At 51.8% G+C, this 22618-nt stretch overlaps 9 protein-coding genes across 9 annotated transcripts; 6 read left to right on the plus strand and 3 right to left on the minus strand.

The window, feature by feature from the left end:
• Positions 1-16: 16 nt before the first annotated feature.
• On the plus strand, positions 17-3490 carry J4E92_006953 (uncharacterized protein; the record flags this gene model as incomplete). The annotated part of the gene is made up of 8 exons (XM_051498317.1): positions 17-200; positions 260-526; positions 575-1682; positions 1734-1886; positions 2494-2548; positions 2598-2714; positions 2852-3370; positions 3419-3490. The coding sequence occupies 8 exons, from the start codon at positions 17-19 to the stop codon at positions 3488-3490; spliced, it is 2475 nt and encodes an 824-aa protein (XP_051351251.1).
• A 701-nt stretch (positions 3491-4191) lies between these two features.
• PGK1 (phosphoglycerate kinase) lies at positions 4192-5557 on the plus strand (the record flags this gene model as incomplete). The annotated part of the gene is made up of 3 exons (XM_051498318.1): positions 4192-4257; positions 4318-4738; positions 4791-5557. 3 exons carry the CDS (start codon positions 4192-4194, stop codon positions 5555-5557), a joined length of 1254 nt encoding a protein of 417 aa, XP_051351252.1.
• Positions 5558-5816: 259 nt separating this feature from the next.
• J4E92_006955 (uncharacterized protein) lies at positions 5817-6188 on the minus strand (the record flags this gene model as incomplete). Its single annotated transcript, XM_051498319.1, has 3 exons — positions 5817-5844; positions 5892-5994; positions 6044-6188. The coding sequence occupies 3 exons, from the start codon at positions 6186-6188 to the stop codon at positions 5817-5819; spliced, it is 276 nt and encodes a 91-aa protein (XP_051351253.1).
• Positions 6189-6766: 578 nt separating this feature from the next.
• J4E92_006956 (uncharacterized protein) lies at positions 6767-9298 on the plus strand (the record flags this gene model as incomplete). The annotated part of the gene is made up of 4 exons (XM_051498320.1): positions 6767-6848; positions 6897-6914; positions 7233-9186; positions 9238-9298. 4 exons carry the CDS (start codon positions 6767-6769, stop codon positions 9296-9298), a joined length of 2115 nt encoding a protein of 704 aa, XP_051351254.1.
• Positions 9299-10113: 815 nt separating this feature from the next.
• On the minus strand, positions 10114-10404 carry J4E92_006957 (uncharacterized protein; the record flags this gene model as incomplete). Its single annotated transcript, XM_051498321.1, has 2 exons — positions 10114-10229; positions 10284-10404. 2 exons carry the CDS (start codon positions 10402-10404, stop codon positions 10114-10116), a joined length of 237 nt encoding a protein of 78 aa, XP_051351255.1.
• Positions 10405-12197: 1793 nt separating this feature from the next.
• On the minus strand, positions 12198-14281 carry J4E92_006958 (uncharacterized protein; the record flags this gene model as incomplete). The annotated part of the gene is made up of 5 exons (XM_051498322.1): positions 12198-12949; positions 12998-13646; positions 13702-13938; positions 13995-14165; positions 14219-14281. The coding sequence occupies 5 exons, from the start codon at positions 14279-14281 to the stop codon at positions 12198-12200; spliced, it is 1872 nt and encodes a 623-aa protein (XP_051351256.1).
• Positions 14282-14652: 371 nt separating this feature from the next.
• Positions 14653-15864, plus strand: J4E92_006959 (uncharacterized protein; the record flags this gene model as incomplete). Its single annotated transcript, XM_051498323.1, has 3 exons — positions 14653-15219; positions 15280-15511; positions 15569-15864. 3 exons carry the CDS (start codon positions 14653-14655, stop codon positions 15862-15864), a joined length of 1095 nt encoding a protein of 364 aa, XP_051351257.1.
• Positions 15865-16665: 801 nt separating this feature from the next.
• J4E92_006960 (uncharacterized protein) lies at positions 16666-18150 on the plus strand (the record flags this gene model as incomplete). Its single annotated transcript, XM_051498324.1, has 2 exons — positions 16666-17865; positions 17920-18150. The coding sequence occupies 2 exons, from the start codon at positions 16666-16668 to the stop codon at positions 18148-18150; spliced, it is 1431 nt and encodes a 476-aa protein (XP_051351258.1).
• A 2111-nt stretch (positions 18151-20261) lies between these two features.
• J4E92_006961 (uncharacterized protein) lies at positions 20262-22106 on the plus strand (the record flags this gene model as incomplete). Its single annotated transcript, XM_051498325.1, has 1 exon — positions 20262-22106. One exon carries the CDS (start codon positions 20262-20264, stop codon positions 22104-22106), a length of 1845 nt encoding a protein of 614 aa, XP_051351259.1.
• Between the last annotated feature and the right edge of the window lie 512 nt (positions 22107-22618).

Raw genomic sequence — 22618 nt, forward strand, 5'->3', positions numbered from 1 at the left:
TAGTCCTGTGGAAATCATGGCAGACGATGAGGTGATACCACGCAGGAGCCTCGAGTTTGCCGAGAGCTCCGTGCTGGAAGCTGTGGTGCCTGCGAGTTCCGACATCGACATCAAGAGCGAGATCGACTCTTGGGATGGTGCAGCAGACGACAATGGTTCCATATTGCCGTTCCTAGCACAACGAAATGTGCTACTTCTCGGTACGTCTCCAACAATCCCATACAATTAGCACGTCTCTTACTCATGCACAGGCGTTTAGATGAACTCCTAGCCGTATATGTTGTTTTCCAAACACCGCTGTTAGACGAAGCGACCTTGAAGTCGTACCTTGCAAGACTGGTGATCAACGTAGAGGCCTTCGCATTCAGTACGGTTCCCCCATCTGATCAAGATCCAAAATCTACGCCTCCCAAAGAAGTCATCTTCTCAGGTACCATCAATCACACAGATGAACCTACGGTTGTCAACCATGGTGAAGGGGACAGTGCTCATACCTATGTTATCTGGAAGGTGGATGTTTTCATAGGTGAGACAATCAGCCAATCTCTCATAGATCGTATCTAATCAACAGCAGCTCGCCCACAAGGCAGATTTCATAAGCCTGCAGTGTACTTCCAACCCACGGCCTCCTTCAAGCCAGAAGAAAAGCCTCAAAAAGACGCGTCAGAGGATGACTATCTCCCAAGTGGCGTGCCCACACCCTTAAACCTGCTGCAGTCATTCGAGAATGATCCCGCTCTTGTCGGTGTCCATCCACGACTCTCAGCAATGCGTATCAGCAAGGTCACTCCAACTGCCCCTGCTGCAAAGGAAATGGCTCGACCGATTCGAAACGGACAAAGACCACTATTTCGTGTGCTGCCGCCTTTGATATGGAGGATACGTTATTCGAGGATTCAAGCATCAATAAGCGACCTGTCTTTGATGGCCTCTCTAGATCTGGAAGTCGCTCAATTCGCTACCTACGACGTCAGAATCAAAAAGGTCAGCCTGGCTTTGCATGGAGGCAAGGTTCAAGAGTTGAACGAAGAGCTGGATACCACGACGAGCCACAAACCTGGTGATCAGCTAACGTTTCTGTACAAGATCCGGCCTGATATTGGTACCGATGGAACACCAGCACTCGGGAGTAAGGGTCACTACTTGACCTTAAATGTGGACGCCAATGTTACAATGTCCGATCATTGCCACCCAGACATTGCTATTGAGTGGAAGACACCCGTTGACTTTCCGTCAGAACAGGCACTCAACTTGGCCAAGCCTAGTCGGCCGAGTAGTTCTACAACACAGAGCGCGAACGCAGCCAATCCCGACGCCCTTGTCGCTCAAGATGCCCAAGATCAACCCGAACAGGATGCTTCACACAACGACGTCAATGTCACTCTGACAGTGTCTGGGCCGCCCAGTGTCAAGGTTGGCGAGATCTTCACGTGGGATGTGTTTATAGTCAACCGCTCGGACAAAACGCGAAGGCTGGCAGTTCTGGTCATCGCGAAAAGACCGAGAGACTCGGGGAAGCACAAATCGCATCCATCCGTCTCTTCCGTAGGCGGACCTCGAGCGGACAAGAAAGAGTTGTTTGGGACGGCGGTCGTTGACGAAAATGTCGTGTATGCTAAGCAAAAGAGTGCGAAGACCGATACAGCGGACTTGATCTGCTTGACAACCGACATACGGCTCGGGTAAGTCGGATTAAGCAGAAGGGTCATAGAACGAATGGCTAACATGATCAGGCAACTCTCACCCGGCTCCTGCTACACGGCCGACCTCAAGTTTCTTGCGCTTTCAGCAGGAGTATTGTTCGTGGAATCGATACGAGTCGTTGATCTGGTCAGCAACGAAGCTGTCGATATTCATGATTTACCAAGTATTGTTGCTGTAGCCTCGTGAGCTCGCAACACTTCCTATAGCTTAGACTATCTTCAGTCAATGAAGCGTGCGATGCAGATAGTGTGTCACCCTTTTATGTTGCGCCGTTACTTGTAGTAGACCATGGACGGGGTCGTGCTTGTGACGCCGAGACACACTGTGGAGCTCAGCAGGCGCTCAGCAGAGTGGAGCACAGATGCCACCACCGGATTTGGTCCACGAGAAAGTGCTAGACATCCGGGCTCCCAAGTTTACGTCTTGGACATAGCTCGATGGTACGAGCCATAGGCGCGCGGAACTAGGCTGATGCCAGCCGTCGCTTGATGTCTGAAACTCGTCATTGGTCCCGGCGTGAAACTCTCGCCACTGTTGCAGCACCTCCGCACTGAACCCTGGGCTGCGGCTGCGCATCGCATGCCTCTGCTACACTTCCTACCACAAACCGCTCTTAATCACGATAGTATTGTCGCCTGCCCTATTTCCTTATCGCGCTTTTGAGCCGCAACAGATAGGACCACTTATAGCCGCACACGGGCCTGCGGCTACGTTTCATCAACGTCATCGCGATCTTCGAGCAACGCTACACCTAGAGCTTTTCACAGGACCCATACTAAACATGAACAGCACCAGACACAGACTGCTTTACCAGCTAAACAGCCGCTGGATTTACGGGAAGATTGTGAGTCACTGATACTGATACTATTTGATGGTCGACTAATTATTTCCAGCCGCTGCTGCATTCGATAGTATTCCTGCTCCAAATGGCGGCCGTCAGCATGCTCACGCGCAAGTACAACCAGTACTATGCGGCGCGTCCAGTTCTCACCACGATGATCACCAACGCCGTACGTGCACCCTTGCTATAAACGCCATGCGCATCGAGTGGCATGTCGCGCGACCGCCACACCGACTATTGCGACCTCTGCGCCGAAGCCGACATATTTCAGACATGACCAGATAGAGAGGCTGACACTATCTACAGGTGTTGGGTGGTATCGCGGACACAGTAGCCCAGACGCTCACTGCCGTGCGGGAGCGCGCAGTACGCAAGAAGGGCGGCCCAGGCAAGGACGACTTCCTGGCGATTGAAATCCACGAGCTCGACAGACGGAACCCGTTCAACGAGAACGACCTTATCCCCGACTCGAAGATACTCCCCCCGCCTTTCGACTTCGAGCGAACCACGAGATTCATGTCCTACGGTTTCCTCATGTCGCCCATTCAACACAGGTGGTTCGGCTTCCTGTCCAGGACTTTCCCCGTTTCAAAGACTGCGACATGGTTGCCAGCACTCAAGCGCGTGGCTTTTGATCAGTTCCTGTTCGCCCCAGCTGGTCTGGCTGCCTTCTTTACCTTCATGACTGTTGCCGAGGGTGGTGGTAAGCGTGCTGTGCAGCGCAAGTTCCAGGACGTATACGTGCCTGCGCTCAAGGCCAACTACATGGTCTGGCCGGCTGTGCAGCTCATCAACTTCCGAGTCATGCCCATTCAATTCCAGATTGTAAGTATCTTGCTCTAGGTTATAATGCTAGCCACTAACGCATGCCAGCCATTTGTATCTACCGTGGGTATTGCTTGGACAGCTTACCTCTCTTTGACGAACTCGGCCGACGAAGCCTAAGCCTATCAAATTATGCGAACGAATTCTCATGTTTAAATATCATACGCACACATAAGTTCGGGTCATGGTGGCATCGGGTGATTCCCCCTGAGCGTCTCGCGCGTTAGCATGTTTGGTTGGGCATTTGCACGGCGTCAGGTTAGTTGACTTTGATACGGTCGATGTGTTATGTACAGTCTTGAATTTGATACAGAATGAAACTATCATCATGCACAAATATTGTTCGCCTTGCGTGTATGCTTGGATTGTGTGTTTTACCAAGTCTCTTCATGTGGAGAGATCATGCAAGACGCGTTGCAACGATACCCCAACACCACTGAGTACTCTCGGCCGCGGGGGATGTCGACCTTGGCTGCCCACTTTGTCAAGCCCCAAGACGCGCGGGCAGCAAAATGTGTTTTACATCAGCTAATTTCTCTAGTCCGGTCACGTCAACTTGCTTTTTTGTGGTTCGATAAGGAGCGCGAAGCTTTGCATGCAGGAGAACCCGTGGATTGCCCCGCTACACCCCACCAAGCCTGCCCATGACGATCTGAAGCTCGACAACAAACATTGAACACCTCCCACGCTTCTTCCTTTCTCCAACTCATTGACGTAAGTGGACCTTTACCTGAGGTATATAGCTGGCAGTTGTATACTTCGATTGATGCAACTAGAACTTCATTATACTCACACCATCACAGTACTACCATACACCCACCATGTCTCTCTCTAATAAGCTGTCAATCGCCGACGTCGACCTCAAGGGCAAGCGCGTCCTCATCCGAGTGAGTATATACAGAACTTTGGTGTGAAATGCAAACACAAATCTAACCGCGACACACCAGGTCGACTTCAACGTCCCTCTCGACTCCGACAAGAACATCACCAACAACCAGCGCATAGTCGGCGCTCTCCCCACAATCAAGCACGCTGTGGACAATGGCGCCAAGGCTGTCATCCTCATGTCGCATCTCGGCCGCCCAGACGGAAAGCCAAACGCGAAGTACAGTCTCAAGCCGGTTGTTCCCGAACTCGAGAAGCTCCTCGGCAAGAGCGTAACTTTCACAGACGACTGCGTCGGCAAGTCGGTCGAGGACACCGTTAACGGCGCTAGTGGCGGCCAGGTCATCCTGCTGGAGAACTTGCGCTTCCACGCCGAGGAGGAGGGCAGCTACAAGGATGACGAGGGCAAGAAGCAGAAGGTTGACAAGAGCAAGGTCGAGGAGTTCAGGAAGGGCTTGACTGCTCTTGGTGACATTTACATCAGTGAGTGACTCCATAGTACTATGTGTAGGTGGAAAGTACTAATCAGTTACAGACGATGCCTTTGGCACTGCCCACCGCGCACACAGCTCCATGGTCGGCGTCGACCTCCCACAAAAGGCATCTGGCTTCCTTGTCAAGAAGGAGCTCGACTACTTTGCGCAAGCGCTCGAGGAGCCCAAGCGCCCCTTCCTCGCCATCCTCGGTGGTGCTAAGGTCTCCGACAAGATCCAGCTGATCGACAACCTGCTCGGCAAGGTCAACAGCCTCATCATCTGCGGAGGCATGTCATTCACCTTTAAGAAGACGCTCGAGGGTGTGAAGATCGGCGACAGCTTGTTCGACGAGGCCGGCAGCAAGACTGTCAAGGACCTTGTCGAGAAGGCGAAGAAGAACAACGTCAAGATTGTCTTGCCCGTTGACTACATCACCGCCGACAAGTTCGACAAGGATGCCAACACTGGCTATGCTGAGGACAAGGACGGTATTCCAGATGGCTGGATGGGTCTCGACTGTGGTGACAAGTCCATCAAGCTGTACAAGGAGGCCATTGGCGAGGCGCAGACCATCCTCTGGAACGGTCCCGCCGGTGTATTCGAGTTCGAGAAGTTCGCCAAGGGCACAAAGGCGACGCTCGATGCTGCCGTTGATGCTGCGCAGAGCGGCAAGATTGTCATCATCGGTGGTGGTGACACAGCCACTGTTGCTGCCAAGTACGGCGTAGAAGACAAGCTGTCCCACGTCTCGACTGGTGGTGGTGCGTCGCTCGAGCTGCTCGAGGGCAAGGACCTGCCCGGTGTATCCGCCCTGTCAAGTAAGTAAACCAGTCACTCATAGAAGTGAACGGCAGCTCAAGATGAGGGAAGGTATATCTTCGAAGTTATGATTGTAGCTATAGCTCTTTTCGGTTCAATAAAGATACCGCATTCCACCCCTTGGCCTATAGACGTGATGCGTGGAGTCTTTGGGCTCACTTTGTCAACCATGTATGTGTCTCGAGCTTGCCATGTTCTCATTCGTTTGAAGGGTCGTCATGTCTTCCGTTCGAATCGCGTCTGTTCGTGTCGACTATAAGTATCGCTCATTTGCCCAGCTTCTTAAGCTCCTCCCTGGTTGTTGTTAGCACCTATACATTTCCAGTAGATAAGTGTCCTACCTCAGCTGAACCGCAAAGTCGTCATTCGTGTCATCGTCGTCCCAGCTCTCTTCCCAGAGATGTGTGTTGCCGTTGGGGATCTGTGTCTCTTCCTCAGTCCAGTCTGCAGACACGTTAGCTTGATGCATCCTCCTTTAGCCATTGCAACATACCTTCTACGGGAAAGTCCTCAAACTCGTCATCCTCCTCTAGCTGTGTTGCGGGCTTCTTCTCGGGCGCCAGTGGTTGCTCGCCGTTCTTGGAGTCGCTGACGACGGCCTTCTTCATATCGTTGCTGCCTTGTGCTGAGCCGGACATCGTGGCGGTTTCGGGAGATGCGATCGGCGATGTGTTATGGTACGTTTGGGTGATTCGAGTTGCGATTACGCGGTGTTGTAGCTTTGGTGAGCTTTGGTGATGCGGCTCTAACAGCGGAGGAGCGGCGGCGGCGATTGTCCGCAAGGCTTAGCGCGACGTCACGTGGTGCACCTGGCAACTGGGTTCGCGGGGTACGAGTCCGTCCAGGTCGCTGCTTGGCTCCGAGAAAGTTCCATGTGATGCATGGTAGTGCTTTGCTGTCGTCGTTGCACCTCATTCATTCTTTTCAAGCCAAACCTGGAGTGCATTGGAGGGTAAAGTACGGATAATGAACATGACGTACACGTACTTTAGCTCCGAGTAGCCGGATGAAGCTGTAAGCACCGCCCGTCTGGTGGGCTTTAGTAGGTGTCTAGACACGCGCTCAGTGTCTTAGCTGGCGTATCCGCTTTACGCTGAGATTTGAACATACTTACTACCTCTCTTCATTCGATCTTTCTCGTGTCTCTCTTTCTCGGCCTCTTCTGGTTAACCTTTTTTCGACCAGTCTCTCCGCGGCGCGGGATTATTTATCCAGCATGTTCAAAGTCGGCGGTTGGCTCAAGGGCCATACGCCTGGGCATTCGAAGAGCTTAGATTCCTTGAGCGAAATGGCACAGAGTAAGTTCAAAAGCATGCATAGGTCAGGCAGGTACTAATACAACACAGTTGAGGATGCCATGAGCGGTACGAACTCCACCCAATACAGTGGCGCAGACAAGTCTAATCACACGCGAGCACAGCCGTCACCTATATCATGGCCGATGATATCGAAAGCGCCGAAGCACACCTTAGCAAAGGATCCAGTCCATTCCACCAGGTACACACCTACCTTCCAGCCCTCAGGCCCATACTTCGGTTCTAGTCTTATATCGTGTAGCTCGGAGCGGGTGTGTGTGTCTTCATACGGGCGACGTTGGGTTTCGAGCCGGAAATCGTACGCGAAGGTCTGATCGCATATTCAACATGATGTCAAGGAGATGCAGTGACTGACATGGTCGACAGCTGCCAATGCCCTATCAGTGGCCGAAAACTCCGCTTACGAACACCAACGCCGTGTTAGCAAGGATCCGAACGCGTATAAATCGGCTATATACCCTCCAGGCACCGAGTACGCGGTATGTCAGGCAGAGGCACAGCTGATGAGTGCTGTTGTCGGTGTGCTCAACGAGAGCTTGACGGAAGCGATCAAGAGTTTCTACAAATTGAGGAAAGCATACCTTGCGCTGGAGGGTGTGATGGAGAATGAAAAAAAGTTTCTGGCAGAGAGGAGCACGAGTAGCGTCAACTCGGTGGGATCGCGCCCCTCCTCAAAGGGCTCGGTTCGATCAAATGTGGCAGGCAATGCGATCAAGAGCTCCCAGGGTCCTGCGTCTACCGGGCCGTCCGCTGCAGCGTCGACTTCTAGTCTGAAGCAGACTACTACAGTGACTGGACCGGCTGCGAAGAAGGCCACAGATGACGATGATGACGACGTCGACTTCGTGGACGCTCCAGAAGATCATACTGGCGGTGAACCGCCTGTGGAATACATGGGGCATCTCAACGTCGCCGCTGACAAGGGTGCTACTGTCGAACTAGACAATGCTCAGAAGAAGGTGGATGTCGCGGCAAGTTCGGCACCAGGGCTTCCTACCACGAACGAAAACCCATCCAACTCGCTACCAGACGCTATCGAATATTTTGAGAAGCTTACCTTGAACGATGAGGGCGATGCCGATGCCGACATTGCGTCATTCAGCAATCACCCAGTCGATGTCTTTATCCTCTCCGGATCCAACTTCTGCTTCGGCATGCTGTTACTTATTCTTTCGTTCATCCCGCCGTCTTTTGCTGGATTGCTGAAGATCGTTGGCTTCAAGGGCGATAGGGAGCGAGGAATGCGAATGCTGTGGCAAGCGACTAAGTTCCACAACATCCATGGTGCCATGGCTGGAGTTGTGCTCATGGGATATATCAATGGCTTCACCAACTTCTGCGATATACTTCCTACGAAGGGCGAGGGAGCATACCCGAAGGAACGATGCCTGGCTTTGCTCCGCTACATGCGCGCAAGGTACCCCAAGAGTCATCTCTGGCTACTTGAGGAGTCCAGGATGCTCGCCTCGGAGAAGAAGTTGGAAGAGGCTGTTCAATTCATGCACGAAGTTGGCGAGTCGAAGCTAAAACAGCTTGAAGCGCTTACATGGTTTGAACGCAGCTTGAACAACATGTATATGCACGACTACGAAGCTACTGCTTTCGCTTTCGAGAAGTGCATTGGCCTCAACAACTGGAGCCATGCTTTGTACTACCATATCATCGCCGCCTCATACGTTGAACTCTACCGAAAACACAAGACAACTGATCCGACCAAAGCAAAGGAATACGGCACAAAGGCAGAGGAGTACATGAAGAAAGTCATGCCCAACGTCGGAAAGAAGAAGTTCATGGCCCGCCAACTCCCCTTCGACATCTTCGTCGCACGCAAGATCCAGAAATGGGAAGCACGCGCCAAAGAATGGAACTGCGACATCGTCGACGCCGTCGGTGTATCCCCACTCGAGGAAATGATCTACTTCTGGAACGGATACAAGCGCATGCGAGACGACCACCTCCAAGTCTCCCTCGCCAACCTGGCCTGGAGTGAATCACCAGCCAACCCACACTGGGACAAGGAGGGCGTAGACGAGAAATCCATTCTCCACGTCTTGCGCGCTGCTACACTCCGTAATATGGACCAAACAGCTGAAGCCAAGGTCATCCTAGAGAAAGAAGTCTTGCCTGTTGACAAACTACTCATCACTGGTAACTTCAAAGATAACTGGACAGCTCCCTGTGCGCGCTATGAGATGGCCGCGAATATCTGGCGCGAGGCTGATGCGGATGGGCATCCGGAGAAGAATCCGCAGATACTGGTGCAGTGCAAGGATTGGTTGGATGAGGTTACGAAGATGGGTGGGTTTGATTTGGATGCTAGGTATGTGACTTCTTGATCGATGTGTGTGGCAAGTGGCTAACGTATGGATAGGATTGGTATGAAGATTACGACGGGTAAGGAGACGCTGCGGAAGTTTGGGGTGCAGTGTTAAGTGTGGTGATGAGCAGGGACTTTGTGTGGTTTATGGGTATAGGGAATACATATAGATGGTAGAGACATAAATCAGTAGAACGGGATGGAGGAGCATAAGTACACAGTGCTCAATGCCCCAATCTTCGTTATGATGCGGTGTTCATAATTACTGATGGCCAAGTATCATGCCCGGCATTTATCCACAGTCTATAAGCTGCTCTACGAGAGGTGTCTCAGTTCCGTTCTTCATCTCCATGCTGAAACAGCCAGAAGTCGAGATCTACTAGTAGCACGTGGGCAGTGGCGTCTTCCTGAACGTGAAAGAAGCTCCAGAAGGAAGCAGATCGACAACTAGAAAAGATGCTGCCTCCCGTGTGTCCGAAGTACATGTCGCCTGAAAAGCTCATGTGCTCGACATGTCCGCTTCCTCCAGTATTCTGGCATGAGAGTCCCGAGCAGCTCTCAGACCCATCCCGTATCATACCCCCGTCGCGACTCTCAAGCCAATGTCTGAAACTCTGCCTCACAACCCTCTTTACTGTATTCGTTCGGCGACGGGCGCTGGGTATATAGAATAGAAGCGTATCTCAAAGGATAAATCATAAACTCACACTAGACACGTTAGCACAATTCCCTTTCTCGCATCATGGAATGCGCAGACATACCATCTAGATAATCCGCTGCAATCAACAGTTCCAGACACAGCTCTGGTGGGATATCCATATCCGACACGTCTTTGCTTTCCGCGTGCTTTTGGTTGTAGTACAGGTACTCGCAGACCTTCTCTAGCACCACACCACTAGATACCACTATTAGCCTCTTCTCTTAGGATATTTAATCTGGTGGAGATGTAGCGGGACGGAGCGAGAATGGGAGGGAGTCATGGTTGGAGTAGACGTACTTGATCGTAGGCAAGTCAACGCGATTCTGTGCGTTTTCCCGGAAGCCAGCTATTGATGCGTTAGTCGGGCTGCGTAACATTCACGTGAGAAAGACCGACTTACAAAGTGGATCCAGAGCTTTCTTGATCGTGCCTGCTATGCATGCTGCTGAGCGGAGGATCTTGAACTCGAAGCCGTCGTTTGAGACGAGGGTGACGTATTCGGTAGGCTTGTCGTCTGCCATTGTGATGCACGGTATGAAATATAAGTCTGATAGCTTCTGAGTGTGGTCTGAACGCGGGGTGGTTGGATATAGCGGCGTCGAGTGGGAAGTTGTGTGAGAGACGGTGGATATCGCGGGGAAGTTGCGGAGGACAGCGCGCGCTGTCACGTTTTCTCGCGTGGGCGAACGTCGAGATGGGGGGTGGATGGCTTACATCACCCATCTACATTAGACTATACTTTTTCAATTTCTTGTAAAGCAAAGCCACTACGAAGACCAATTGAACAAAGATTCAAAACCAACGGCAATCCCCTCCCCACAGACGGATTGACCGCATTCTACAAACGCAAAGTGCCCAATTCATGACCATGGCGCACCGCCCACGACACGTCCTCATCACAGGCGGCAGCCGAGGCATCGGCCTCGCAATCGCACAACTATTCTCCAAGAACGCATACCGCTGCACCCTAATCTCACGCTCAGAACCCGATTTGAAAACTGCCGTAGCAAGCCTAACACCCCTCCCATCCACCTCATCACCAGATACACCTTCAAATCCCGAGACACATGACCCTGCAGAACCACCATCATACCAACACGGCTACATCGCAGGCGACATATCCCTAGGTTCCAACTTCTGGCACCTACACCCCTCGCGCCCTTTCATCGCTCATCTACCCAAGCCAGAGCGCACGGTGTTCTCGACACATCCTTCGCGCATCGATGTGGTTGTGAATTGTGCGGGTGTCACGCAGGCGAAGCTCTTCTCGGGATTGAACGAAGAGGATCTGGAAAGTATCATTCGGACGAATCTTACTTCTATGATGCTGGGGACGAAGTTTTTGTTACGGTATGTAAAACTCAATCGCAACTCCTACTTCTTATGTTCGTGTCGCTGTTTTAGTAGCCATGTTGTTGACTTGTTTACGTCTGGGACAGGAATGGGTATCTGAGAGGTAGGACTCAAGCTGAAGATGAGGATCCTGTCATTATCAATGTCAGTTCGCTACTGGGATTGCAAGGCGGCTATGGAGCCGTTGCGTATGCGGCGTCGAAAGCGGGTGTTTTGGGGTTTACGCGTGCTTTGGCTACAGAGTATGCGAGCCACAAAGTGCGGGTTAATGCTATTGTACCTGGATACGTGAAAACGGATATGACAAAAGGTACGCATGCCACGATGTTGTTTATTAAGACTTGCTCTAACCACGGCCAGACCTGAATGCTACTGAGCTTCAGCAACGCATCCCGTTGAATCGTTTCGGCAGACCCTCCGAAATCGCGCACGCAGCACTGTTCCTCGCAGAAAATCGATATGCACATAACTGTGTGTTGAACTTGGATGGCGGCTTATCTGCCGTCTGATTCCATTAACTTTACTACGCTGGTTGGTATTTTTCCCATTCAACTGCCATTCCGGCCTTGCAAGACGGCCCAGTGGCGTTCTCCAGATGTGCTTCCTTCCACCAGATGATCCAGGCTCAGGTATGTAACCAGTGAGTCCTCCCAAAAGACGCCCATGCCAAACGTTTCCATGCGACTGATCGGTGTATAGTACAAGAAAAAGGAAATCTATATGCCGTTTGCGCTTCGGTAGCGCGCGGTTTGTTGGACTGGTGATCGAGGTGCGGAGATGTGGTGGGATGAGTGGAATGTCAAAGACGCTTGAACGCTGATGATCCAATGGCGGGACGAGAAGAGTGAAGTATATCGAATACTCCAATAATCGTCTGTAGACAGCCAAAACGATCATGAGGTCCAAGTGAGGACGATGCGCCAAGATGTGGGCAGCAACCCAACTTTTGTTGAAGGTTTATTCAGTCGTCATCAATGACAATCGCCCCGTCCTTGTCGTCCTCAATGGTTATGTGGCCGTCGTCTTTCTTCTGCGACTCCTCCATGACCTTACCCTTCTTTCGGACGAGGTCGTCCTCCAGGCCTGCTTGGCTGGCTGTGCGCTTCGCAGCGCCGTTCGTGGTTCCGTTTGTAACACCATTGGTAACGGTGCCGTTGACAGTCGCATGACCATTGGTCTCTGGCGCAGGTGCCTTCGGTTTGGTTGGGATCTTGATCTCATCGGGTAACCTGAGCGGATTCGCGTTCTCGGTGAACTCTGTGTGTATGATGCAGAGTACTAGATCAACTTTTGCGTCTTCTTCCGAGTCGTCAGAAACCGTGAGGAAGGTGTCATTCTTCAAGTTGAGTTCCTCAAATGTCTTCTCGAGATGAATGTCTTCGTCCATGTCATAAAGTATGTCTGAGTCGCGCTTGACGCTGAACTCTTCTCCGTAGCCGAGCTTCTCCTTTAGGACCATGTTGATCAGATCGCTTAGCTTCGCGCGTGGTGTATCGACGTGCAGGGTGGCATAGCATACACCACAGGTCGCACAGTGGGGGTTCGGTGGTCGGAGTGATTCGCTTGAAATAACGCGCTCGGTGCTGCGGGTGAGGAAGACCATCTTGGCCTTGTCGAGCTGGTCGCGCATAACCTTGAAGGCTTGTAAGACGCAGAGACTGGCAGTCATGGCGTTTGTTGTCGCAATGGCAGGGATGATGTTGCCAGCCATTTCTGTAACCTGTTAGCAACTATTCCATCCATGTGTAGGCGCTTCCTTACGCTTGATGTCAAACTTGGACCGCATCTCGATGCCGAAGATGTGTGAGCGCAGATTGGCACTCGCAACCACGAAGTCCAGCGTGTCCACATCGTCCTTGTCGAAGCTGAGGATAGGTGCCGCATTGCCAACATCGGCATTTGCGCGCGTCTCTTCCAGGCGGGTGCTGAGTCGCTTGATACTGTCGACGAAGACGGCGAAGTTCTCGGCTACATTCCATGTGACTTGGTCTTGTTGCGCGATTCCCGTGCCCACACCCAGCGATTCCTGCATAAGCGCATCGTAGTCCAACGCCTCTGGCGCCCGTTTGGTCTTCCACATATCTTCCATGCTCCGTAACCGCTCAATGTCCTCTTTGAACACCTTGTCGAACACCAGTCGCGGGAAGTCTTGAGAACCCATGGAATCGCGAATGCGCTTCAGCGCTTGTGCCTCCTTCTGCAGGTTCGCGACTTCGCTTGCGTTGTCGGCATCTTCGCTGTGATCTAGTTCGGGCGCTTCGTCCTCTGAGGTGCCAAAGATTTCGGCGAACAGATACGACTTTCCCCATACTATGCAGTGGATGGGTTGCGAGGGTGTGCTTCGGATGGTGCATACGGGGAAGGACTTGGGCGCGGCTTTCGGCGTGCAGTCGTAACATTCGGTTTCGCCCTATGATACAATTAGCACAATCGTTCAGTAAAATAGTCGCATTGAGGTCGCGCACCCGCTTGATAACCTGGACCTGTCCATTGAAGCCAGTCGTGCCACTCTCGATCAACGGCACATTGGCGGCAAGGCACATCCTGTTGACATGTCGCCGCGCATCGAGGTTGTCCAGCGCATTGAAGACGAGGCCGAAGCTCTGGAACCACGCGACGTTGAACTGGCCATCCTTGATGTTGTCGTGGTACGCAACGATGCTGACGTCGGGGTTGAACTTGCCGGCCGACTCTTTCGCAACCTATGAGCTGTCAGCGCAAGGCCTTGAATTTGCTTGTAAGTGATGTTGTGCCGTACCAGTGCCTTGGACTTCTTGATGTGCTCATTGCGGAACAGGAACTGGCGGTTGAGGTTGCTGAGATCGATGGTGTCGAGGTCGACGATGTGTATCTCGCCGAAGCCGGTGAGGACGAGGTTCTTGAGGAGTTCGCAGCCAATGCCGCCAGCTCCTACCATCAAGACGCGTGACTAGAGCGCATTAGCGACTGTCTGATACCATGTTTGCGCGTGGTTGCAGCTACCTCTTTGATGCGCTGATGGAGCGTGCCACCGAGGCTCTGCCGAGCAAACTTGTCGCGTGCCATTGCGGGTTCGGGGGTGGGAGTAGGCGCGAGCGAGGTTGTGGTGCGGGCGAGGCTACGACATGCGAAAGCTGGCGAGGTGCCCGTCTCAGGTGAAGGCGACAGGTGAGAGACGTCAGTGCAGCTGGTAGCGCCGCTCCACTGGGCCTGCGCCGCTCGCGTTCAGCCTCCGAAGCTTGGCACCTAAACGAGCGCCCTATGAGTGGATCGTGGGCCTCTGAACTGCCGGGACACACTCTGGCTGCTGCTCGCTACGACAAAAAACTTGCTTGGGGACCTGGTGGAGCTTACTAACGACATATACGAGCCGCCGCAGAAGTCCCATTCATCACGACTACCGGAACCGGAGCTAGCGCACACCGTCATCCATCATCATGTCCGACGACGAAGTTGACCATGAGCTGCTAGACCTCATGCGGAAGCACTGGGGTGGTGGTGCCAAAGAGGAAGGTCCGCCAGAAACAAAAGTTCTGGAGAATGCCCAGTTCATCTGCGATAACAGCATGGATGTCGCCCTCGACATGCGCTCTACCAAGGTCGCTGCCCAACTTGTGCTTGACGAGATGGAGAAGCGCGAGTATTCCACCAAAACATGGTCAGAGCATGAGCTGCACCCCAAAGCAAAAGATGAGAGCACTGTCAATTTCATCTTCACGATGGATCTGCTCAACTTCAGCTTCTGGAGCGAGAAGAGCGACGAGGAGCGCTTCGCGGTAGTCTACAAGGGAAAGAGATGGACTGGCTACTGGAGTCTGGTTGCCATTCTACAAAGAGCGTTGGAGCAAGACATACCCATCACTAGTCCGGAATTCTGGGTCGACGAAGAATTGTGTTCGGATGAAGTACTGCGAACCGTATTCTCTTCTGGTACCGACGAGGAGATCCCCATGTTCGAGCAAAGGATGCGATGTCTAAGAGAAGCAGGCCAAATCCTAGAGGAGGTGTGTTTGTGATGCATCACCAAAACAGAAAAGCAAGTTGACTTATGACTGACGTTGCAGGAATTTGACGGTAGTGTCGTCACACTTATTGAAGACGCGAACAACTCCGCTGCCGGCCTTGTGAATCTACTCGCCGAAAAGTTCAACTGTTTCAGAGATGAAGGTAGGTTCGAGAATAAGAAGGTGCGCTTCTTGAAGCGAGCCCAAATCTTCGTGGCAGATCTGTGGGCTGCGTTCGATGGCGAGGGATATGGCGAGTTCAACGACATCGACAAGATCACAATGTTTGCAGGTAAGACATCTCTGCCTCTGGCACAATTTATATTCCAGCTGACTGATGCATCTGCAGATTACCGCATTCCTCAAATGCTACACTCACTAGGTATTATCTGGTACTGCCCGCCTCTCGAGAACAAGGTACGCCGCCTTGAGACCATCGAGTCTGGCCACTCCTGGGAGATGCAGATCCGAGGTTGTAGTATCTGGGCTGTAGAGCTTCTCCGCAAGGAGATTCTGAAGCTGAAACCGGAGGCCAAGGTCAACGCTATCCTCATCGACTTCTTCCTGTATGATCTTGCGAAGGAAAAGGAGAAGGAGGAGGCAGACGTCATACCACACCATCGGACGAGAAGCATATGGTATTGAGATCCAAGAACAGCGGTGCACATGAAACCGAATCACACATTTGGGCGCCCTATCGCTTTCTGATCGGTGGGAATTAGTAGTTGGTCACTTCGTGGACAGGTCAAAGGCGGTGGGGTCGCTTCGAGCATTCGCCACTTCCAAGTTTGCGCAACTTCCAGAGACAACGCACATCTCAGTCGTCGCATAACGGCACAACACCAACCGCTGGATTCGCTCTCATGTCTTGTCCGCGCGACAGGCTGAGGCTGAGGCATGCAACGTCTTCTTGGCACCGTTACGCCTTCCCAGTTATCGTTAGACGCCCGTGGTAAGGCTGGCCATTCAACCCCCGCAACGGCCTTACCTAACCCTGGTCTCCAGTATTCGTAGACAAATTACGATCATACTGGTGATCATTATAGCACGGATGAAGCCGCCGGTCACACATTTTCAGTAAAGCAGGGGTTTGACAACCGGGCCTATTTGCCAATTTCGGTGATTCGGGCGGGTGTTTGCACGATAGCAGCGCAACGATGAGCACGTGTGATCCACACTCTATGTCAGCAGTTCTCTTGAAATATCTAGGCACTTGGCCATCTGTCTAAGAAATTTCATTTTCGACCGACTCTCGCTTCATTCATTATTTTCATTTCGTAAGGTTCCGTTAGCGGCCTAGCTAAGGAGCAGGTGAGAGTGGTGGCTTAACTCATTCACACTTATGTACAAGTGCTCACCTGGCAAACACTCGCTTTCTTAACATTCGAACCGGAGTCCAGTTCTGCCAGCAGCAGCTCCTCTGACCAGAGCGCCTCCCACTGAACGATGGGAAACCAACAAAGTTCCGCCGTCCAGCAGTGTCTGGAGCAAGCTGTCGGAAAGGATCATGTCGCCTTCAAGAACACACCACTCTACCAGATCTCACACGTCAAGCCCTACAACCTCGGTGTTCCGGTGACACCAGCGGCGGTTACCTACCCAAAGACGGCCGACGAGGTCTCCGCGATTGTAAAATGCGCAGTCGACAATAGCCTCAAAGTTCAGCCACGATGTGGTGGACATTCATACGCCAACTACGGTATCGGAGGTCAAGACAACACCATTGTAGTCGACATGAAGAACTTCCAGCAATTCTCCATGGACAAGTCTACCTGGCAGGCCACAATCGGTGGCGGTACGCTCCTTCGCGACGTCACTGAGCGACTACACGACAACGGTAAACGCGCCATAGCCCATGGAACATGTCCACAAGTCGGAATCGGAGGTCATGCAACGATAGGTGGCCTGGGGCCGACTTCACGCATGTGGGGCTCCACTCTCGATCACGTAGAAGAGGTGGAAGTAGTCTTGGCGAATTCGACAGTAGTGCGTGCTTCCGAGAAGCAAAACCAAGATATCTTTTTCGCGACAAAAGGCGCTGCAGCCGGTTTCGGCATAGTCACAGAGTTCAAGATGCGCACGCAGGCCGAGCCCGGCGAAGCAGTCCTCTACTCGTACAACTTCCACGGCGGCTCATCTGCATCAAAGGCTGAAGCTTTCAAGCAGTGGCAGAAGCTCATATCCGACCCGACCCTTTCCAGGAAGTTCGCGAGCCAGTACATTCTCACCGAACAGCTCGGCGCCATCATCACAGGCACCTTCTTCGGCAGCCAAGCGGAATTCGACAGTCTGAACATCACATCTCGTCTCCCAACTGGTTCGGCTCTGGAATCGATAGAGCTCAAAGACTGGCTGGGTGTAGTAGGCCACTGGAGCGAAGACATCGCTTTGGAGATTGTTGGCGGAATACCATCCAACTTCTACGCGAAATCCCTTTCGTACACCGAAAAGGATATCATACCCGACGAGACCATCGACAAGTTGTTCAAGTACATCGACGAAGCAGACAAAGGCGGTGCACTCTGGTTTATCATATGGGACCTTGAGGGCGGCGCTATCAACGACGTCGCGCCTGATGCTACAGCCTACGGTCATCGTGACGCGCTGTTCTACCATCAGGCTTATGCTGTTAACCTCTTTGGCAAGGTCAGTCCCCATCTCATCTCAAATAGTCTAGCAAGCGTACTTACATCACCACAGGTGAACGACAAAACCCGCAATTTCCTCAACGGCTTGAACAACGTCGTTCTCGATGCGCTGCCCAACCACAACCAAGGAGCGTATGCGGGTTACGTAGATCCCGCGTTGGGCGAGAACAGCGCGAGTCTGTATTGGGGCGGTAACGTGGAGAGGTTGGAGCGGATTAAGGCGGAGGTTGATCCGTTGGATGTGTTTCACAATCCGCAGAGTGTAAGGCCGGCGAAGAGATAGGTGGAGAAGAGGGTGCTGTTTTGGAAAGAGGGGTGTGGCTTGGTGATATGGTACTGCCTGGCCTAGAGGCTTAGGCTCGGAACAAGTTTCTTCTTATAACAACTCTTTCGAAAATCTGTGCAACGATGTCGCGATTAGTATGGTAATCGCGTGTGATGACTTAAGTAATACCCGATTTGATTGGTTTCTTTCGTTGAACTTCTTTCCGCTAACGCTTGATATTGTACAGATACATGACTGTAGGACTGGGCCATACCACATGTGTAACCCAACATAGCGCAGTTGTGACCGGTTGTCTCATGCGCAACGAAGGACATGAACTAACCTTCAATACATATCATGGGCTATCTCGTCGATCTGTTTTCCCCTCGTCGCCTCAACTACAAAACATCTCCTATGATATATCTACTGCATTCGCTAGCCAATTACCTTCAACTCAAGATATCGGCAGCCGCTCTCGTTGCAGAAGTGGTGACTACTCAACAGTCAGCAATGCCCAAAGGACACACCCGCTTCACGATGCGTGTTGGCGACGGGGTGTCTAAGAAGCCTGTCGCACCCCATCGATGTTACCGCCGTGAAAGACTCGATCGAGAAAAGGAATTGAAGAGTAGGAACCGCTGTAACAGTCATGCTGAAGCATTGCGCAATGTGGCGAACTTTACTACTACTACTGCGTCTATTCCAGCCCGTTCTGACATGGCGAACGTTAGGGCATTGAGCGTGTCTGTGGCCATCGTCGTTACAGCTGCGCTCTTCTGGATTTTCCGGAATAGATAGATTACCGGAGCAGACGTTGAGTCGGGTCGGGTTGGGTCCTGGCAATCGTTTCGCTGTCGCGGCTGCTGGCTGTGCGTGGATCAGGCGGAGGCTGGCTCCTACATAGCTCCAGCGATGATCTTCCGAGAATTCAGTTACGTTGAGCAACAAAAGGCGCGTCTCTACTGCATCGGAAAAGAGTTATTCGCAAAACAGTCTGGATAGTCCGGATTTGGTGAACGGGCGCAATACGATTGGTGAACGGTGGCGTCGGTGCATCGGGACGCTGAAAGTGGCATCTCTACATCGATGATGCGACTGCCTACAATGTTACAATTCACGTGTTTTATTTGTCGGGGCTTCGTTTGCGATCGATGTTTTCTGCTGCAATTACAAGAGTTGTTGATGGAAATCCGTTGCTGCCTAGGGAATGTGTGACTTGTCGAGGTGGCAAGGCTTGTCTGTGCGGTCATGCACTAAAGATTTTCGTCCCCAGCGCCGATGGACCCTTGCTTAATTTCCACTACTCCTTCCATCGATATCATCAGAATCAAGTGCCGAGCTCACCTACATTGAGCGTATCTCTCCCCAAACTCCCAATTCCAGGCAATTGGTCATGGGCCGTTCGTTTATATGTTGACGTTGCGCCGGTACGCACCGTGTGGCGCGTGTCCTGTGGTCCAATCAGGATGTCGCGTACCAAACAGAGCACTTTGCTAACATACTCCAGTCGTTCCGTAGTATAGGCTGCGTGCTTCTGTCATGATGCCGCGGAAACCTTTCCTGGGATTGAGGCGTTTTCGTCGTCATCTAACTCTAAAGCTGTTTGGCCGCCCCGACACATTCACAAACCATCTGAGGGTTTTCTTAGGCTACGATCGTCGGCCAGAAAACATGCAGAAAATTGGAAGGTTATTATCGGGGGGACGCAGCCCGCTACCTGAACATTTTGGTCGAAAAGCTCGTATACCCGACCTTTTTGATCGGAGAGATCAAGTTTACCTGGCGCTTGAGGCCCAGCGGTTGCATTGGCATATGCCCCCACCGTACGCCTATCATGATCTGCTTGACGCTGCAGCGAGAGTGGGCCGTATTGAAGGGATTATGGGCTACAAGTTCAAAGATAAGATGATTTGCATCGAAGCGCTCAAGACCACATCGGCGACTACACCGCTTTATTTCAATGGGGTCGTTCATCACATAGACAAAAACAACCGCCTGGCATTGCTAGGTGATCGAGTTATCTCTTTAGCTCTATGCGATGTTTGGTTCAAGACAGGAAATACCAATGGTATGTACTGCATATAGCTCTGGTGCTTAAGCTAATACAGCGAATAGCGGAATACACTTCGATGCAGCCGGATATAGAAAGCAGAGTTGGTTTGGGTAAGAAAGGATACGCGCTCGGTATAAACGACAATCTGCTTCTTCACGATCGGCACCCCTACACATTTAATCATGTTGCCGAGGCCTTCGAAGCTGTTCTTGGTGCTATCTACTTGGACTCTGGGAACAACATCGAAACCGTCAAGGAAGTTATCACCGGAATCAAGCTCGATCGTCACAAGGGGTTAGAAGAGCAGATTACGGCCCAGGATCGTCTGGACAGTAAAAGACTTGCGGCGCTACAGTACTCTGATTATATGAGGAACCAAGCTGCGTACACTAAAAAAGCCCAGCTGGAGCATGATGCAGCACTGGCAGCGAAAGAAGCAGCAAAACTGGCGGAAAAACAGGTGGCAGATCAGCCTAGAGAGGAGGCGCAAGAAGACAATATGTCCACCAAAAGTCAAATACACGATGGACACTCGGGAACAGTTCAGCCTCAAACTAAGAAGAAGAGCAGCGTTGCGCTCACACATGCGGAGGCCTCGAAAAATCTAGCCGATTCCGTGATCGAATATCGCACGAATGGTCACCCGAGTGACGCAAAGGATCTTGGCCGACTTGCTAGACAAGACGCGCAACGCCAAAGTCCAGCCTCGAAGGAAAAAGCACCATCACAGAATTCCAATCAGGGATCAGATTCAAAACTGCAACGACGCGCGGTCGTAGCTGCCAACAAGCTATCGAAAGAAGGCTACCTATCAAATGATGTCTTGGAACACGATGACAAGAAAACAGTCTCTAAACTCCAAGGTCTGCCAACATCTCACGTCGAGAACCAGGACAAGGTAGTCACCCGAGGCACCAAACTATCGCCGGAGGAAGAAGCAGATGAGTTTGTCGCATCGATGAAGTTTCCAGCAGAAATAGAATCATCTGAGGGCTTGAAAAGCAGTGAGAAACGCATCCTGAGAATATCATGGGACATGGCGGTACGCAAATGCGCCGACAGCATCAGAATAAGCGAGGAGAGAGACTTTGAGGGAACGTTTGCGCATAGGTTGAAGCGAATGGTACGGTACCAGGTAAATGCTGGTTTAGTGAAAAACGAAACGAAAGAAACGATTAGGCTTCTCCGCCTGTCAGCAAGGCTTCGAGGCCACAGCTGGGGAGAAAAACAGGAGAAGACATATCGCAAGACCAATTCAAAGGTTCCAATCAAACCTAGTCGAGAGACAACACAGGCACCGGTGAGTGTTTCACCAGAGCCGAAAGCTGCGACGGCAACGAAAGCAAATCCTACACCACAAGAGACAGATCCTGCACTGGAGATAATAGGCACTGTACAAGAGAAAGCAGAGCCTCTACTAGAGACTGGTATGAACAACGATAAGCCAGTCCAAAGACGCTCAGACTCGCCGAAGGAATCCCATCTTGCAGACGCAGCCACCACAGAGATGGAAGATGAAAAGAACATACAAGTGCGCACTAAGGATGTTGAATCACTAGAAAGAGATATTCTCAACTCGCATAACACCGTATGGCAAACGGCCGATACTGCAGATGCGTCAACATCAGAGCAGCACAGCGGACGCACAACTCGTGCACGCCGTTCTGCTGCGGATGGCCAGGCGGAGAAGCCATCTGATCTAAACGAGTTCTTCGAATCGGACACGGACAGGTTCATGTCTACTATCACGCAAAATGATTCAGAAGCGTCCGACGCCCCTCAACCGAAACCTCATGAGGAATCTGATATGCAGTCTTCGGAATCTTCTAAGGAGCAAGGAGAATCTTCCGCCCCATCTGCAAGGATAACAAAACAAAAACGTCCCAACCGAGCCACGCGTCGTCGATCACAACATTCATGATTGCTTTTGCTCCTGGCTACAGGTACGCCAGCTGCTTGTCTATTACCGTATATGCGTCGATGCATGTGTACAATATAGTTCGAATGTATGATAACTCAGCGAGAGATGCCTTTACAGTTGTACATCCAAGTCTAGAAGAGTACGTGTAACATATTTGTCGCAATATCGAGATACAGAATGCGAATCTGCATTTACCCGCTTCCAGAGCCATTGACGTCTGCTTTTGAGGTCTTGCAGCCTGGCAAAGGCATCTATCTTGACCAACTTCACAGGAAATTAACGATTAGTGAACTACTGAACATGTCGCCAAGTATCAATACGAGTTGTTGTCGTCGGTTAAGTTGGCATCGCGTCTGTGCATTAGGCGGCAACGTCGAATGTGCTAACCTCTTCTCTACCAGCGGCACAGCGAGATGTCTACTCAAGTACCATGTTCCTCGCTCCAACCCTCAACGCAAGGAGTTGGCAGGAGTCGATTTCAACATGGCATCCCACAAGCGCCCACGACTTCC

This window comes from Alternaria infectoria (genome assembly GCF_024043175.1).
Source record: "Alternaria infectoria strain BMP 0036 chromosome Unknown scaffold_11, whole genome shotgun sequence".
In the NCBI taxonomy this organism is placed as follows: Eukaryota; Fungi; Ascomycota; class Dothideomycetes; order Pleosporales; family Pleosporaceae; genus Alternaria; species Alternaria infectoria.